At 31.6% G+C, this 20,365-nt stretch overlaps 1 protein-coding gene across 3 annotated transcripts in view; it reads left to right on the top strand.

Moving 5' to 3' along the window:
* Window positions 1–346: 346 nt before the first annotated feature.
* The window catches only part of LOC142327870 (serine/threonine-protein kinase 40-like), a 37,708-nt gene continuing 17,689 nt past the window's right edge, over window positions 347–20,365 (top strand). The window contains exons 1-6 of one of the 3 annotated variants that reach the window (XM_075371230.1): window positions 347–665; window positions 4,308–4,677; window positions 7,953–8,101; window positions 9,737–9,871; window positions 12,584–12,814; window positions 19,015–19,198. In XM_075371230.1, the coding sequence (XP_075227345.1) occupies window positions 4,401–4,677; window positions 7,953–8,101; window positions 9,737–9,871; window positions 12,584–12,814; window positions 19,015–19,198 (976 nt within the window). In that variant the 5' untranslated portion in view covers window positions 347–665; window positions 4,308–4,400. Of the gene's footprint in view, window positions 666–4,304; window positions 4,678–7,952; window positions 8,102–9,736; window positions 9,872–12,583; window positions 12,815–19,014; window positions 19,199–20,365 lie in introns of all 3 variants that reach the window. The other 2 variants (XM_075371229.1, XM_075371228.1) reach the window with 2 other exon arrangements.

Raw genomic sequence — 20,365 nt, 5'->3', positions numbered from 1 at the left:
AAAAAAGTTTATTAAAGTAAGAATAAGTGACAAAATTCTTTTTTTGTCAAGATAAATAGCAGAATGGAAATAAAATACAAAAACATAATATTTTCATTTCACTTTGAGGATGTAGCAAAATAATTATTTGTTACACTGATATCAATATTAAAATGTCATGTCTTATAGGTTATTAAAGAAAACTTAAAAGAGCCATAAATATCATTTCTAGCGCTTTGAAGTTCAAAATTACATTGCTTTTTTAATAAATTTTCAAACAATTGATATAAATTTCGCGGTTTTTAATGTTCTCTTTCTACCGGCCGATTCAGGAATTATGACTATTCCCTCACAAGAAGCTATTCAGAACTGACAGCTAATTGCTGTTTTATACCATGTAAATATGCCAGGTTGTGTTGTGCGTGCTTTGATTTGTAGCTTGTTAATGTTGATTTATACGTCTTGTCACAACTCTTCGTTTTCATACTTCACGTTTAATCTGGATTAATCTTCAAATTTAGTATTTTAATTATGAATTAATATTGTTTTCCGTTTACAGTTGTATATATGTGCGGTTTAACCTATTTATAATGCATAACTAAAAGTAAATTAGGGTATTTAATGAAAAAATTATTTTGTGTACTTCATCCATATCTAAGACATTTATTGCACGATAGTTTATCAAGGTAAAGCAGGTTCAGATTTGGTTATACTTACATAACTTCCTTTTTTGTTCTTTTGTATACTTCTAAATGTTCTGAAACTGTCTGCATTAAACATCTGATCAAAACGAAAATTTTTAATTATAATTTATAAGTGATACTCAGATGTACATAATATAAACCTAGTTTATTGTCTAGATGGGTAACCTACTGGGCAATAGTAAGATAAAAAATAGCCTATGACAAGCAATTTAACCTAATCTCTCCTAACCTAATCCTGTGCCTTATATGTAAATTTTCTTTACCTAACTTTAGAAGCCAAATTTTTACTTTAACAAAATATTGACTGCTTTTATTCTGACAAAAATAAACTTTTATCAGGAATAAAGAGATAAATTAGCTAGGATAAATTAGGTTTTTTTATTCATTCAGCTGTAGGAGTCGCTGTTAATAACTTATCAGTATAAAAAGGTTGTCGATTAGCATGCCCTACTCCTACAACGTAGGATGTGTTCAAGAATTATTTTAATGTGCCCTAAAGTGATTGAAAAATTACTTTTGGCATATTGTTAATTTCTGGATAAGGTAAGAGGGTAGACTTGCCCCCTGATCTAAGAGATCTTACCAGAAACTAAGAAAAATATCAATATTTTTATAAAATTATATTGCTAGGATATAATAACTTATATTGTTCATAGCAATTTATTGCCAGGTTTCATTTGGTAAACCTTTATTGATGTGAAAAAAAAGCCAAAATATACGTAGACATTGTTTGAAAAGTATGTGTACATATTATTTGAACCTGATTAATGAGTATGAAGAAGATTTAGTTTAATTATATAAAAATTAAATTTATTAATACTGTTTACTTAATATTTAATTTGCAACAACTGGAACAAGATAACCCATGTACATTATATTTGGTTAACATTAAAATTTCTCAACATTTTTGTTCTCTAGTTAAAAAAAAAATTACTTACATCTAGATAGTTATTTTGATTATTGAACTCATCTGGTGATTTTAAAAAAATATATATATATCAAAAATAATAAAATTAATAATAAATTTTAAAAAAGATGAGGAAATAATTATAATTAAACAAATAAACATAAAGAACTTCACAAAGCATCTAGTTCTACCAATGTTAATAAAAAAAAATAAGCAAAGATGTAAAAATTATAATTTTAAGCAGTCCCTGTTAAAAGCTAAAAGCTTAAAATCAGCCCAAACCACTAACTAAAATTTCCATGACCCCTCCCCCTTATGTAGGGTCAGTTAAGATATTTTACCTTCCTAATAAGACAGAAAGATCTTATTTTTCATGATATCTCTATCTCTCTGAGATAAGTCATATTTATCTGAGAAAGTAATTTAGAGATATGAACAAGTATCTATATGTTTCTTTAAATTTAGTTTTACAAATTTTTTCTTAATTAAAAAAAACTTCACTTGAATGAACCTACAATTAATCTGTGCCTAATAGTGGAGTTTTAATGATCAAATATAGAAGTGATTGGTTTAAGAAGGTATCTATGAATAAAAATAATTCCATTGGAGAGTAAAGACTGAAAAAAATACCTTTCTGTTTTTCTGAAATTCTAGGAACAAAATAAAGGGATTAAACTTGATGGTTTCTTATGGTTTTTGACCTGACAAATTGAATAAAGCAGGTTCTAGAACCACATCTCCGGTAATTTTTATAATATCCGTGTAAAATTGAAAAATATGTTGTCTTAAAACACATTTTTTTTTTGTAATACAAAAAAATTGTTAAATGACTAATAAATGCATAAAATTTGTTATAAAAACTTATAGAAAATGATGCAAAATTTCCCAATAAAGAACCATCACAAATTCAAGAAATTTGATTTTATTACTAACACTACTGTTTGAAAATGAAGGGATTACACTTACAAAGAATGTTCACTTTTTTACAAAGTGCAGTGATACAAAAAATAGTGTTGTATTAAAGATAAAAATAAAATAAAAAAATTAGTATAATAAAAAAAAAATAGGCAATAAAGTTTATGTATCTTTCTCATACTCACAGTCATATTGAAAATTTGAGAAGTTATGATTCATAAGTTGGAAACAGAAATCAGCTGGACAACAATGCATTTTATGTTGTATAATCATTACATGTTCTGTGTTACTGCTGTGAATTGTTATCAGTACAGTGACGTTAATTAAGTGTGTGTGTTTGTTTTAATTGGCGTCAATGTATCTGTTATTTACAACTAAGGAATACACCAACATGGTATTTATCTTGGAGATGTGTGATAGAAATGCAACTGCTGTTGCTGCAGAATATCAAAGACATTTTCCTAACCACAGATTTCCAAATCCTAAAATAATTAATGGAACATTCCATATCCTACGAGTAATTGTTAATACTTGCCTCATCAGCATTAGCACTCACCTCAACCATTCTGCCCATCATGATGCCAACTTTGATGAAATTGTCTAGGCTACTCAACGCAGTCCAGGTATTAGAACACGACACCTTTTCTGGTGGTTCGGAGTTTCCCAGTCTACGGAATGAAGGATACTTCATAACAACAAACTGTATCCGTAACATAATCAACAAGTACAAAATCTTCATTTAAGATCCACATCTTCACTTGAAAAATTGAAATTGGTTGAATATGAACCGCCAATTGCAGAAGTTCATTTTATTTATTGATGAGGATGGTATACCTTCGCAATGAATACACTTGGGTAGAAGTCGATGCACACACTACAGTAGAATGAAATATCCAACACCCACATTGAACACTGATTTAGCATCAGTGTGCAGTATGGTCTAATTTACAATCACCTAATTGGACCATCCATTCTCCCAGGATGTCTAAATTCTAACATTTACTTGGAATTCTTAAGGAACAGTTGCTGCTGATATTAGATGTTCCACTAGCATCCAAGATACTGAATGTACTTTCAGCACAATGGTGCGTCTTCCTACTTCTCATGAGCCATATCGGCAAACTTAAATGAGCAATTTCCAGAGCAGTGGTTTGTCTACAGTAAACCATTCTCCTTGCCACTAAGATCACCTAATCTAACGCTGTAAGATTTTTGCATGTGAGGTTGAATGAAGAATATTGTGTACAAAGAAAAATTCATACACATGAAGAGTTATTTGCTCGTGCAAATTAAGGAAAGTTGTGCAGAATTGCGAACAGCAATATTAGCCATCGAAAAATAATTGAATGTTAACTTCTTTTCTCTAGTTGATAACATTTAAAAAATTCTGTATGGTAAGAATCTGTAATAAAATCAAGTTTCTTGAACGTGTATTTATTTTTTATTGGGCTGTCAATTTTCTCAGAATCAAATTCTCTACAAGTTTTGATAATAAATTTTATCCATTTATTAATTATTTAACACAAGTTTTTGTATTACAAATGTATAAAACATGTTTTTAGACTCTGATATTATGAAAACTACTAGAGATATGTTTTTGCAACCTGTTATATTTAATTTATCAAGCCAGAAATATAACAAAGCATCAAGTTTACCCCGTAATTTGGGTTCCTAGAATTTCAGTATGGTTTTATTTCACTCTTTGCCCAGGAATCTGGATGAAATCTTTTGCTAACCATAACTCACTAAGAGCGTTACCAGACCAATGTTTATCTGAATTTTTTCATTATTTTTGCTAGTAGAACAAGGTCAGAAAGCGCCGGTAACACTACGTGAATAACTCTTATATACATAAACATTTTTTATTTTAGGATTAAATTATTCAGTTTTCTGAAATGAAAATTACTGGGAGGAAAATAATTTTAAAAAGGCGTGTAATTGCGTATGATATTAATTTACGTGAGAATCGTGTAAATGTGCAACAAAATCAAGAAACGAATGAAAGAGAAAGAATCCATCAAGTTCCTACCTGTTCATCAGAATCAAGTTCTAATTCTTCAGATGGTTCATTTCAAATAGCATCTGTTACCATTCCAGATGAATCACAATCTTCAACATCATCATCAACCTTATCATCACCTACAATACTGAGAGATAATGAAACATTTACAGGTATTTTTTTTTAATTTGGAAAATTTTATCTTAAATTTTTTTAAATTATTTTTAATAAAGAAAGTCATTTTAGACTAATATTTTCATGAAAACAGCAGCTCCATTTAATTATAAATCAAATACTTAAAACCACAGCACATAAAGTTTTACTAAAAGTTTAATAAAACTTTTCAATAAGATTGTAACTTATCTTGAATATAACTTTTACTAAATAAGACTTTACTTGGTAGTGTAAAATCATTTTTATGCTCTTTCCTATAATTTGCGAGAAAAATGGCCTGGAATATAAATATTCCAGTAATATTATGTGATCGTCAAAAAAAACGTGTTACTCATGTAACATTATCTCCACATAACACTATCCCTGATGGTTAGCCGTATGACCTTTTTTGAAGATATTATGACTATATGGATATGTGTGACTACATAGTCATATGTAAAATTTTCTGCTCTTTTCATTGGTGGGGCCAAAAACAAGTCAGCCCATTTGAAAAATTGTATTGTTTTTCAGAAATTACATTTATTATTTTATATAATCTTAAACTACCTTACAGTTAAATTAAAGTACCATGGACTTACAAACAAAAAAAATAAACATTGCCCTTACTTGTTATGCAGCGCAGTCAATTTTATTCCTTGTTTGGCACCTCCACCTACTTTCTATCATTTGAGTGTACGCTTCTGTTTGCAGGTCATGAAAGTTTCTCATTGACTCTTTGGTGTTTATTTGAAACCCAGTATAGGTTTTGAATGTCACAATATGTGCACTACTAGTCTGAAATAATTACCTAGCCTGGCCAAATATATTCATTATGAGTGAATTTTATTTGCAGATAAAATTTGGAAATTCTTCTAAACACTGAAGTGAAAACATTAATTAGCGTATTTAACATTTAAAAATTCAAACAAGACTAAGGAATATAATGAAAAATAATTTCTTGACATTTAACAGAAAAGATCCATAATTTCTTTATATGTAATTTTAATATTTTTTGTATAATAATGTCTACCAAACATTTTTTAAAGTTTGTTTTCAGATAGGTTTGCAATAATTTTCACTCTCTTTTAAATGTTACATATTTTGTTAAAATACAAACAGTATTTCATGAATATTTATTTAAAAAATTGATACTAATTAACATTATCCTTAATTACAACACATTTAACTCTTTTAAGAAATTATTTTTAATTTTAAAAAGACAATATATTTTCATTTATTGAAAAAACTGTGTTTTTTTACAAAATACAACACACAACTGCTATGTTACAGTTTTAAGCGTTACTGTTAAAAGGTTAATGTATATATTTAAGATAATTGTCAGTTTGCTTTCTATATATTAAAAAAATTAGTGTACTACAGAATTACTATCTGTGTTCGCCCATTTAAGTAATTATTCCTGAAGAGGTCATTTGGCAATCTTGAGATTTTCTACTCGGTATTATTCCTATAATATCTCAATCACATTCAAATGTGAGCTGAATTTGACCAGAATTAACTGTTTCAAATGTATGCTTAGAATTGGTATGACTGCAGTCATGTGTGCAAAATTTAATCCTCATTGTTTTATTTGCCTTCTGGCTATTACAGTGTAAACATGTCCGCCCCCTAGGAGTTTGCATCAAGGAGGAACAATGAGTAGCAATTTGATTTCTCTGGTTGAGGATGTGAAAAGGGCTGAAATTCATCGCAGACTTTTATCACAGTATAGGGACAGTGCTTTATCATGTAAAAGCACTGTTTTTTTATGGATTCAGAAGTTTAAAAGTGGCTGGATGAGTGTGATGTATGAAGAGGGAACCAGACACCTGTCAACCTCCATCTCAGACAACAAGTTTCTACAAGCTTGTTCAGGCAAAAGAGAAGTTACCATCAACAAGGTGGCGTCTTCTTTGAACATCAGCCATAGTTCTGCCCATCAAATCATCCATGACAAGCTCAACTTCCATAAAATCTGTTGTTAATGAACCATTGTTGCATGACAATACCCACCCTCCCATGGCTCGCTTCTTCATTTAAACCATCAACAAATTGAATTATGAGGTACTGTAACACCCTCCCTAGAGCCCAGATCTTGCTCTGTCAGACTTTAATCTGTTTAGGTCGCTCAAGGATGCAAAGTATACTTGATTATTTAACGTTAAGAACTGGAGGTAATTGTATATTTAGAGCTAAGAAAAGCTGCTGAGTCTGATGTCTAGCGCAGCAATAAATCTCTGCTGTTCCTGGTACTGATTAACATGTGATTAGAGAACACCACATCAATAGTTGGATGATTTCATTGCATTTTAATCGATTTTAATTTGTATTTTTTTAATCAATTGCGCTTTGTCAATTTTCCAAGTCTTAGATGTGCAGGAAGCGGTGCAAAAGTGGCTTCACAACCAACTGAAAATATTCTTCTTGGAAGGAATATGCACACTTGTAGACAGCTGGACCAAATACATTGACAAGGAAGGTTAATGTAGAAAAATGACTTACATGTTAAACCCCTACTTTTGAATAAATAAATTGTAGAAGGCAAAATGTAGATAATCTTTGGCTTACCCTCATATATTTAAAATGCATATTGTTATTCGTGCCATTTTGTATTCTGCCTAATATTTCTATTGCATTGTAAAACTAATGAATTTTTTGTATCTACTTAATAGAAAACTAATTGATAAAATAAAAATTGAAAAAAATAAATATTGCTTTACTGTGTACCACTTACAATTTAAATACTGAGTCAAATGATATTCTCAGTTTTGATTGAGTTATAAACTAAGAAAAAAAGGATCACAGTAAAGTAGATTTGTAAAAAACTTGAGTTGTGAACTTAAGATTAATTCTGTTGCCTTCATCTTATCTATTTCAAGTTTATTTATTATTCCACAACTGTTACCATCGATAGCTACGTTCTGTGATTATATAAAGACGTGTCATTCTTATAATGTGTACATCATGTGGCCAGGATATGTTGTTAATTAAAAATAAATGTTGATCAGGAGCAGCAAATAGCATTTAATTTAACTATTATAGCTCAGTCTTATCCGTTGATCTTATGTACAACTGGCAATTACTCAATTGGTTTTCTACTCCATAGTTCTCATGTTGCCCCCAGCCAATCAGATCACACCAAGGATGCTCTTTTCGTAACTTTCCATTCCATATTAATTTTCCACCTTTAATATAATAGGTAAGATTGATTTGTTAGTCTACTTTTAATTATTATTATTAACAAAATTTCTTTTGTTGAAATTGTATTATTATATTGTGTAATATTAATTTTTTTTAGTTCCAAACGAAGGAACATTAGTTCCAAGAAATTGTATAAAACGTGCTGGCCCATTTCTATTAGGCCCTACACTTGGAAATTCTCCTGTAAATAGTATTGTTCAATGTTTAGCAAGGAAAGAAGGCACCGATCAGTTTTATACATTAAAGGTAAGTGTTTATTAATAAAGTTGAATAATTTGATTTTTTACTATTTACGTAATTGCATGTTTATAAATCAAGAAATTTTGTTATTAATAGTATATTTCTTGATTTATTATATTTAATTGAATTAAATATTGTAATACACAATATAAAATGCAAACTTCATTCAAATGAAATTTTGCTTTATGTTATGGAAATTTTTAAAAATACAGTAATTTATTAGGTTATAAGTTAAGATTATTTGTCTTTAGTCCACAATATATTTATAAAGTTTGTAAAATTTTAGAGTAATTTATTTTTTAAATAAACAGGGGCAACCAAAATGTAATGCACACTGGAACATAAAGGAAGAACAAAATGTGCACTGAGCGACAGGTGCTGCTATCTTGTAATCTAATTCCCCTACTACTAGCATTCCAAAACTTGTTGATCCAAGCTCTCTCATTTTCTGTCAGTCGCCGTTGTTATGGAGTTGAGTATGCCTATGATGTCAAGCACATCCTAAAACGTGTGTATGTGACTGATTACTTCGTAGACAGTCGACTGTAATTTTTGTCTTATACATAGAGACATTGAAACATCTTAAGAATGAGTATGTTGTGTTCAATAATCCCCAAATCATTCACGTCACATTAAAGAATAAGATGAATGATTTGTAGCGTGTGTGAAAAATGACATGCCTGACCGGGATTTGAACTTTGAACCGGACCTCTGGGTGAAAGGCCAAGATGCTACCACTTGTGCCACGGAGGCCGGCACATTTTCAAAATCTAGAAAGATGTTTTTCAAAAACTGATTATCAGCCTTTTTGGTGAATTAGTAGATAAGTAATACTATGAGTTATGTGATGTTCATCTAACACTGTAAAAAATATATAATTGATTCATTCAAACATGTGAACATATTATGGTACTCTCAGTTAGAGCTATTGATAAATTATCATTAGATTGACTATAATCCATAGTGTATTAGCTAATGATTTATTTATAAAGATTGAAGAAATTTTTATCCTACATAAAACAAGTAGGCTAATCTTTTTTTATTAGGTAAATTTTTTTTTATATTTTTTTTTCTCTATGTGGAATTCTTATTAGTATCTTCAAATACTCCTTTTTGGGAAAACTGTTTAAAAATTTAAGTTCTTTTTAAGGCTTGTAAAAGTTAGCTTTATGTGATTAATCTATAATCCCTTTACTGTTATACCATTAATACAGAGACAGTGTCTCATTTTCATTAAAATTATTTCTTTCTCTATCATTGAATGTCAATATTTTCATTATTCTTAGTACATAATCCATTGTAAATATTATAAATCAGTGCTCTTTATGCAGAACTAAAAAGGAAGAAGGAAAGATTTCAAAAAAATTTAGTACAGTTAATAGCAATGTGTAACATAATTTTGCCTACATTTCTGGAATCTTGTTGGGGCTGAATCTTATTTTCTCATTATTATATTGCAGATCACTCACTATGTCACATTAAAGTATTGTACAATGTTTTCATTTGTATATAATGTGTGACAAGAAAATATTTTGAAATCTAAATCTAGTGAGGTGTTTGTTGTGTCAATGTTTGTAAATTTTACATATTTATGTATAGGTTGAACTTTTTTTATAGTGTTAATAGTTTTTTTTTTTTCAGATTTTAACTTTGAAAGATGAAGATAAAGAAACACAAGATGATAGACAAGGAAAAATGTTACTTCATACTGAATATTCTCTTCTGTCACTACTTCACTATCAACCTAATGTTGTTCACCATCATGGTTTTTTTAAGGTATATTTTGTACTAAAATTCATAAATTAAAATTTTTCATTTATATACTTTTCTACGAATAATTAACAAAAAATTAAACGGCTTGACCAAACTGCCCTTTCATTTTGTCTCCTGTACACATTCTCTTACAAAGCTGAGCACATGAGTGTTTTGCTTAGCAAATCAATGCCCACACCGTACAATTTCTTGACCTATGAGGTGGTTTGGAAACTTCTTAGTATGACAGGATGCAAAAGTATGACCAGATGAGTATGATTCTTTTAGATGACATCCTGTTAGATGCATGCAGTTTTTACTTGCTTCTAGCAGAAGAGTAAAACAAACAAGTTTTTGATATTTTTTGAAAAATGGATAAAATTTAAGTTTGAGTTGTTGTAAAGTACTTTGTTTTAAAAGGTTTAACCCCCAATTGACATACAAAAAAACTTAAATTCCACTTTATAGGATACTTCCCCTTTCATTTTCAATGGTAAAAAAGTGGGCTACATAATTTAAATGTGGTGTTTTACACACTTAAGACGGCAAAAGCTCAGGATGCCTAAAAACTGCTGTGACCAATAAAATCCTGCGCTGAGGACAAAAATACACAGCGCAGTAGTAAATAAGGTTGTTGACTGAAGGTTTGTGAACTTACTGACGTCAGAAACATTTCATTCGATTTTGCCCTCTGAATTTTATATGATATTTTGGGTATGAAAAAATGTTCCAGTTGATAAGTGCTGCATTCAAGTGAACACTTCTCGGGGGTGTTTAGACTTAATTAAATGCAATTTCACTGATTTCGTCATCATTTTATAATAGTAGATGAATTGAACCACTGTTTTTGGTCTCTGACCAAAAACAGTGGGTGAAAACATGATGAAAATTCACTTCAAATGATGTGATCAAAGCTTAGATAACTGTTTATTTTGCAGAGTTGGACAAATTGCATTATACTATGGGTATTAAGATGTTAGAAAGTCATTGGTCTAATTAAATCGAATTGCAAGACTAAAAATTTTTGAAAAGTTTGTAATTTTTTTGCTAGGCCAAGAACTTTCTGAAAAGCCCTCGTTTGAGACTAACAAATTCTTATCTTAATAAAAATTGTCAGATTCAGTACACCTCTATGCCAGAAGCCAATCTACCAATTACGCTTGATACATGAGATAGGCAATATGTTAACTTGTTTAATATGGAGTTTAAAATTGCAATTGCTAATGTATCTTTTAATAGAGAATACCAGAACCATCAAGTTATAAGAGGACTAATTTTAATATCTTGTCGAGGAAGCTAGCTAAGTCTGGCTGGCTGTCTAGTTATATTTATTTTATAGAGTAGGGTTGTCATGTTTTGCAGAACTCTTCTCTTAATTTAGTAAAAGTGAATAACATTAGATGCAGTTTCAGATTTGTTGTAAATAGCATGCTGGCCTTATTAAAACTATCAACAATCTTGTTTTTTTTTTAATTTTTATTCAGTTATTTTTAATTAATTATTAATTTTTAGTGGCTGTACACAAGATTGTTTTAAAATACATAAAACATTTTTTTTCTTTATTTCAGCCAACTATAGAGTATGTTTAATACCTTTCTTAGCTCCTTCCTTTGCTGCAATAGTTTACTGGCCTTTTCCCTGAATTCTTTTTTTATAACTCATTTTGTTTTGGACCTGCTTCTTCTTCTTCTTCTTCTTCTTCTTTATTGAAAATGATCTTTTCTGATATTTCTTTTAATTTTTTTTATAATTATTTCCCAATTTTGTAAGAGTGGAATCCATATTCCTTTTTTCTAAGTCGTTCTTAACTTAACATAATATAAATTACAAATTTTTCTTTCTAGATAAAAGAGGAGGATTTCCGTGGGAATTTTATTATCACTCATCCTTAAAATGTGGGTTATGAAAGCTCATCTTTCCTTACGCATTATTTCTGCTTTTTCTTTAAATTTCTAGGGGCAGTGTTTGTTATGTTAAGGATGTTTTCCTTTACAGGACCAAATATTTTTCTTTAAAATATCTTCTTTCTTTTGGATTCTTTTAAAAAGCCAATGTTGATCATTGTCGTCAAACATTCTGCAGTTTACAGTACATTGTGAAAATAACTGTAGCTAAATGCCTTCATTCTGCATTTTGTTATGAAATAAATTCTTGTTAAGTAATTTTTTATTTCATAAGTCGCTAATTTTTTTCATATATTTTAATTAATATGTATTATTAAAATTTATTCTTTTGAACTACGTTTGTAATATCTTATTAATAAATAATTTATATTTTTTTGAGTTAACAAAATCATACAAGAAATGACCAAAATTATGTGTTTTTCAGATTTTAAAGAAGTTGCATAATTCATATGAAATGGATTTTGTAGTATTTATGTTATATTAAGTTCAGACTTTTGTAACAGGGGTTTATAAGAATCAGTGTTGTAAACTTTAGGACATCAAAAGAATCTTATAAATAAGCCTACATGAAATTTTTGCTCAGTCTAATCCAGCCATTGGTATATTATAACAAAAACAAACTGAACAAGCAATTATGTTAAACTAAGATCATAATATATTGCCTACATTAGTAATTAACAGTTCTGTATATATAAGTTCTTTATTTATTTATTTGGAGTAAGTTGTGTGTGTGTATGTGTGTGTGTGTGTGTATGTGTATGTTTGTATATATATATATATATATATATATATATATATGCATTGTTAACTTCGGTAATTTTTTTTACTACAGGATTCTGCTATGGAAGAAAAATCATGTCCAGATGGTCGTGCTGTTTACACTGGCAAAGTTAGAAAAAGGCTTTGTTTAGTTTTGGATTGCCTTACTGCCCATGATTTTTGTCCAAAAAATGCAAATCTTATTAATTTGCAACATTATGTTATTCGAGAGAAAAAGCTATCTGAAAAAGAGGCAGCAATTATACTGTATAACACTGTTTGTACAGTCAAAAACTTACACAAGGTTTGTTAATTTTTAAAAATATTTATATTTATTTATGTAACTTTTTACCCTTAGTAGATAGCCTTAGGATCAGGTCTTCTCAATCAATGACCATCCCTTCAGTAGAATTCAAATTTGAACCAAGTTCATTTATTAGTAATTCAGCATGAGGTAATTGATGAATCACATTCAAGAATGTTTAATTTTTGTATGGATTGGAGTTAGTAACCATTATGTCCTGTTCGGCTATGGAATGAAAATAATAATCTCACAGGACTGAGATGAATCTGGTACTCCATAATGAAAGTCATTATAGGTACGACTGTTATTTTTTTTCAAGGTCTGATCGGTTGCAAAATAAAAACCCACGCAAAAATCAGATGAACCTTTGCGCATATGTGTTCCGCAGTGTCTCTAGCATGGCCTTCAATCATACCGCGTCGCTTTGTTTAATTCTGAACATGCAGCTAGCATGTAAACATGTGTACAACAATAGCATCTCCTGCCAAGTGTGAAGTGTGTGCGGTAATTCAATTTCTTCAGGCTGAGGGGTGTAATGCAGCTGAAATTCATAGACGAGTAAGTAATGTGTGCGGTGAAACTTCAATGAGTGAAAGCAAAGTGCGACAATGGTGCAGGAACTTTAAAGCAGGACGTACAGATGTTCATGATGCAGGCGGTCAGGGAAGGAAGCGAGTGTCAACTGATGATCTCGTTGAGCGAGTGGATGAGGCAATTCAAGAAAATCGTTGGTTCACAATTTCTGTATTGAGTGATTCGTTTCTTGAAATTTCAAGGTCAGCTCTCTACACCATTGTGAGTGAGAGACTTCAGTACTGCAAACTGTGTGTGAGATGGGTTCCCAAGATGCTCCCCGACCATCACAAAACAATGAGAATGGACGCTTCCCTAATGTTTCTCCAGTGCTACCACAATGAAGGAGAAGATTTTTTGAATAAAATTGTTACAGGGGACGAGACATGGGTCCATTTCGAAACTGAAGAAACAAAAGAACAATCCAAACAGTGGATGCATTCCCATTCTCCCAGTAAACCAAAGAAGTTAAAGCAAACCTTCTCCAACAGACAGTGTACGGCTACTGTGTTCTGGGACCGGAATGGAGTTCTCTTGGTGGAAATCATGGAACATGGCACGACCATCACTGCAGTCTCATACTGCATGACTCTTCAATGTCTACGAAGGGCAATTCTGAATAAGCGGAGAGGAATGTTGTCATCAGGCATTGTCTTTCTCCATGACAATGCTCGGCCACACACTGCAGCTGTAACAAAGAAGCTCCTACAGCGTTTTTGTTGGGAAGTGTTTGATCACCCACCATACAGCCCAGACTTGGCTCCATCCGATTTTCACTTCTTTGCTCACATGAAACACTGGCTAGGAGGACAACATTTTGGCACAGACATCGAGCTGCAGACCAGTGTAGAAACATGGCTGAAAACACAGGCGGCTTCGTTCTATGGCGAGGGTATTGGAAAGTTGGTACCATGCTACGACAAATGTCTAAATCGGAGTGGCGACTATGTAGAGAAATAGCGTAACTGTGTAAGTACTTGTTACTAATAAAAAATTTTTTATTTTCACTGGTTTTAATTTTGTGACCAATCGGACCTTGAAAAAAAAATAACCCTCGTAGTACAAAAATACTGATCTGACATCATGAACCAATAGGATTGAGTATTTTGGTCACGTGACACTGGCTCTGCCATTCGGCCATCTGACTGGCTCTCCATTGTCAGTGTTGCCAATTTAATCTTTTTACACATTAAATTTTTTAATGAATATTTCAAAGGTTGGTAAAACTAGACTACAACTGTCATCTTCAAAGGTTGGTTGGTAGAACTGGACATCAATTGTTGCTGTTGTCTGCTAAGTTGTGACATCACATGCCGACATAACAATTAAATAAATAATATTTAAGGTGTAAAATAATTGTAGATTTCAGACTTGGTTACCTGGTAAATTAGGAGATTGGTGCATTAGCCTGCACTGCCATGGATCCTCTTGGAGCATCCTTGCTAATGTTTTCTACATAAGGCATGAAAAATCCTATAATATGATAATAATATTAATTAAAATATGTAAATAAAAAATAATTAAAAATTTGTGTTAAAAGATTAGAAAGTTTTCATAAGACAATTCATTGAATATTAGTATAATTGAAAAAGGGTATTATAAATAATTATATTTTAATAAAGTCATGTTTTTTTGTGTGAGTATGAATAAAATAGACTTACTTGAGGATGATCCTGATTATGATCTTCTTAGGGTGGTGGCAGGAGTTATAGGACCTGACAATATAGTGCCAAACAACAAAGTTCAAATTAGCTGTTACCAGTTCCAAGAAAGTTTACGATCCGAATGGTAAACCTTGGAACTTCTGAATAAACTGTAGTGAGGAACAGAGCTGGGAAAGTATGAACCTGAAATGAAAGTGTCAACTCCTAAAAACTCGGTAGAGAAAGTGCTGAAGAAGGGACAGACAGCATGCCAGGTAGAATGTCATACATAAATATGGCAAAGGCAAACCATCGATCAAGGAAGAAGGATTCAAATGCGGATGCTCATTTCAGACAACTCTGTAACGTCTACTGTAGTCATTGTTGCAAGATAGATCAACGAGCCAGAGTTTCAGATTATGGGAAATCATGACTACAGCAGCAACCGACTGGCAGAAAGAGGAAATGAGAGAGACACAATTAATGGATGCAGATATCGGTCCACTTTTAACTGAGAAATAGACTGGAGAAATTGATCCTCAGAAGCTCTCTTAACTATTTTGGTACATTCAGTTTCGTACTTGGGGCAGGCATATAAAACATGGCGCACATAGACAATGGCCTACACCCCGGATACAAGCCTGAATTAATCAAACCAGATCTGGCCAACTTATCTCAAAAAGCACCATGTCCAGAAAGAGACTGTATAATTTGCTGATGGGGGAAATTGACCTAACAACCTACATACTTTTCTCATCAGGAAACGTACCCTCCATGTAACAGCCATTTTATGATTAAGTCCATCTGACTTGCCATAAATGGAAACCTTGGTTGTCTATTTCTTTTATGCGCCAAGAGGTCTCTCTTGGCACATAAAAGAAAACCTTGGCATCATAACGTAAGTGGTGCTCAGTTGCAAATATATCAATGGACTTAATACCAGAAATAACAAAGACTCCTTTTTGAGAGATAGTCCTACAGGCATCAGTTTCAGATAACAATAGAAGATGCTGGGCTTTCAGAAAAATATTCCTTTAATATTTGTACCTCAGTTGATGAACTCAGACAGGTGCAGCATACAGCATTATAGCTTTGCATATACCCTCATTTAGAACATGCATAGTTCTGAAATTAAGTTCCCAATCAAGGTTAACTGTTACGCTAACACTAAAGCCTTTTTGGCAGTGTATTGTAAGTGCCCCTTGTATTGAAGATTCTCATCAAGGATAACATTTAAATACTTGCAGGAGGACATACCTAATTTGATGATTTGCCATTGATACATGAGGTCGTCATGTAACACCCAGTTTCCCCTTGAGCAATACCATCATTGTTTTCTCTGGGCTAAATACTTTATGTTGCAAACCCTACAACTGGAGTATCTTGCATGCCTGGGTTGCCTTGAATTCGATCTCATTGCTCGAATCTTCTTTAACTAGTAAAGCCCAGTATCTGCTTAAGGTATGATGCAATATCCACTGAGTAACCTCAACTGTGTCGTAGAATCAAATTGAACAACTCAAAGTCGGAGAGTCTTAATACACTACCCTGCTAACAACCCCCTGATAGCATATTTTCTATTTCTGAAACGCCGTCACGAAGAACGATGTCTCTAATGCTGAAATAACTATAAAACATATTTACCTCATTCTGCATATAGTCATGCTTCTGCAGCTGAAACAGAAAAGAGGGTCACCACAGCTTATTAAAAGCTCCTGATATCCAAAAAGGTACCTAAGCCATACTCAGACTCACTGGAAGAAACGATGCTAAACCTTAAACATAGTGACTTCTATGCCCCTTCTTGGGTGAAAACTATACTGATAATCCATCAAAAACTTTATTGAATTCAACCTATTATTAATGCAAAGATATAAAACCTTTCCAATAAACTGGCATGAGTGTTAAAGGCCTACAAGAGTAGCCCAAGGTATGGTCCTTATCACCATCTTTAAGCAACAATTTAAGAACACGTTTTTCCCAACAAACAAGGAAATAGCCAGCAAAGAGCATCCTATTAAAAATTCTAGTTAAAGTACCAAAATAAATTCCAACAGAATGGATAAGGAGTTCCACCATGATTCCATGAAAACTGGGGTGTCTGTTTCTTCCAAAACTACAAATTCCCTTATGTACTTCTGCCTCTATAATTTCCACAGATAAAATATCAGAGCGAAAAGCAGCAACTTCCTCTCGAACTCATAGATGATACAAGGTTTCATTAGTCACATCATCCAGCAATAAATCATTTAATGGAATATTTAAATCTCGGTTTTATTAGAAACAACACCCTGCCTGGTCAGGAAAGCCGACAAAAGAACATTTTTCTTACCCTAGTGTCGTAGGAACTCTATACACAACACTCCAAGAATACTTATTTTCTTGCTTTCTAACCAAAGAGCACCAAGAAGTACTGACAAATGAAAAAAAACCCTTTTGGCACGCCTGAAGGTGGAGATAGATTTCACCGATGCTAAGTAGGGGATAAAAAAGATTTCCACCTTAAAGTTAAGAAAGACTTCAAATTTACTCAATACAACAATGGTTTCTTACGAAAAATGTTTCACATGTTTAGCATACAACAAGTCCCATCTTCTTACAATTTCAGCAACATTTTGTTCATCTCTTGCCGTAAGGGTAGGTGTTTTAGACAAAAGTTTTAGGTAATGTTTAGAGGACTAACAACCACTTTAAACTGATTCAATCCTGTGCCTGTTAAGGGAGATATGATTTTTTGTCTTCAAAATCCCATTTTTTCCAACCCCTGGGCCAATGGTTGGTGATCAAAAAACTTAACTTAGTCAAGTTCTAGGCCCTTATCCAAAGAATAGTAGGAACTTTAAATGAATTTGATATTTTACCTAATAAGAAAGTTTTAGTATTGTTTTGTTTTTTGAAAAAGCTCCCCCATTTCCACTTCATGGTCCAATTTTGCCCATTAACGACTCGACTGAGATTTTGGGTCATTATATTTATGTATCAATTCGAAAGTGATTGGTGTAAAATTATGGCAATTATTGTGTCTACAAGAAAGTGAAATATATATAGATGTATAAACTTTTGAACTTTTGATGGTGGTTTTGGTGTCTGGGGGGTGTGAAATGCAAAGATATGCCAAAATTCTCTGGAAGTTGAATCGTGGTACCCATTACAATAGGTAGCTTTCTTATGAAATCTACCTAATATTCAGACCTTTGCCTTCGATAGTCATCTACCACTAGCCAATTGCCGTTCAGGATTACTCTTCCGCTGAGTAGCTCTCCTGAGATGGTTCACAGTCTGTTTTAACAGATAACTGTAGTCCACCAAGGGACAATTCACTCTCGACCCAACCCATGGGAATTGAATTCTCAGCAGCATCGATGAAAACTAGAGAAAATCGTTCTGCCAGGTCTTCCAGTTGAATATCATCTAGACTTCAATCAAAGTCATGGAATCTAGCAGAGAGAATATTCATTAATTAATAAAGGAGTGTAACTGCTTAACGTTGTCATATACTAGTGCAAAAGTTAAATCAATTCCAAAATATTTAATTTACATCAGATTTCTTTAATGTTCCATTCTTCTTTACAGTAGGCAGTACTTTTAGAAAATTTTGTATCGACTGCAGATTTGGTTATTAGGTAGGTTAGGTTAGGCGTGTGATTTGGAATGAACATGATTTATTGCTAGGAGTTGTACGATAATACTCTTTTATCTTCTGGTTGTATTTTGATCATCTTTCTTACAAATTATCTTACGTGTTTATTTATTTTACTATTTTATAGAATCACCACAAACTCTGTACAGAATAGTGTTTGTAAAGATTTCTTTGGTGTAGAAGCAGATTGATTTTTGAACGCGTACAGAAATTTAATTTTCTCTTCTGATTTTTAAGTCTTGTAAGATATATTGTGCAACTGTATACAGTAAACATTGTATACAAACTGATTGATTATAAATTTCATTAATCTGTTGAATTCTTTCCTTTGTTTTTTTATGTAGAAAAATATAGTTCATAGAGATTTGAAACTTGGTAACTTGGTTTTGGATCAAGGAACACATAATATAACTATTACAAATTTTTGCTTGGGAAAACATTTGAGCAGCGAGCATGATCTGCTTAAAGATCAGCGAGGATCTCCTGCTTACATATCACCTGATGTACTTTGTGGCAAACCATATGTCGGTCAGTTTCATACTTATTATCATTACATTCAAATACATATTTACTTTCTGATGCTTGTTAACATATTCAGTGCTCGTATCAAAATAATGATTTTGTGTGTGTATTTTTGAATCTTTCAGTCTACATCAGTCATCAGCTGCATGGAAAAATAATACTTTAATAACATAACCTTTAATTCAATTTAAAAGATATAAAAAGTAAAACTCTGTTATGTTTTTCATTGGAATGAAGAAAAAATTTTATAAGCATATAAATCAAGCATTTATGGATTTTTACATTATGGAATTTCATTTTGCTATTATTTTAGTCTTTGCAATACAGACTAGGAAAATTGTATTAATTCCTTCTTGCTTGCATTTGGACCACATTATTTCATATTTTGCCATCTGTTGTTTTTCGTATTTAATGAAAATTGCTCTCCCTAAAATCGTATCACTTTTTGATCCCGTTTGTGTATTTTTTTAAAAATTAAAATTGAACTTCTCAAATTTGTGTTTAATTTTAATGGATGTAATTTACATCGATATACTCAGAATTACATTCTCTACAAACTTAACTAGAGATTTTTATTTGTTATTGATAAATTAACATAGCAAGCTGAAACTCGTTAATGAACTGTTTTCTGACCTATGTTTATCTCTCTCTCTCTCTCTGCACAGGTGTGTGTATGTGTGTAAATAATTATAACTATATATACATATATATATCTTTTTTTTCAAACATTTTACTTTACATATGTTGTTCAGAGTCAAGTGATCAGATTTCTACTGAACACACTAAATCAAGTTAAATGATCTGAATTCATTACCATTTAAAGTGCTTTTAAAACCTAAGATTTATCTTTACCTAATAAAATAACCAGAAGTTACATATTAAATCTCCTATCTATTGATGTGGCAAAACGACAGTGATCTTAAATTTAACCATATATTATTAATTAATATTGCCAGTTTTTCCAGCTATAAATTGATGAATTATAAGTTATTTAATTAATAAATTACAATTTTAAAATTTACATATCATTTTATAAATATTATCTTGTTTATATTCTGGTTGTCAACTCGTATAACATTCTTATAACATTCGTATAACCACCGGATTTAAAAATAATATTTGGAAGACATAGGAAAAGAACTGAAACTAGAAGGTAAGTATTTTTTTGTTATA

This window comes from Lycorma delicatula, chromosome 7 (genome assembly GCF_047948215.1).
Source record: "Lycorma delicatula isolate Av1 chromosome 7, ASM4794821v1, whole genome shotgun sequence".
Classification (NCBI taxonomy): Eukaryota; Metazoa; Arthropoda; class Insecta; order Hemiptera; family Fulgoridae; genus Lycorma; species Lycorma delicatula.
Note: the sequence above shows the minus strand (reverse complement) of the source record. Positions and strands in the feature narration are given on the sequence as shown.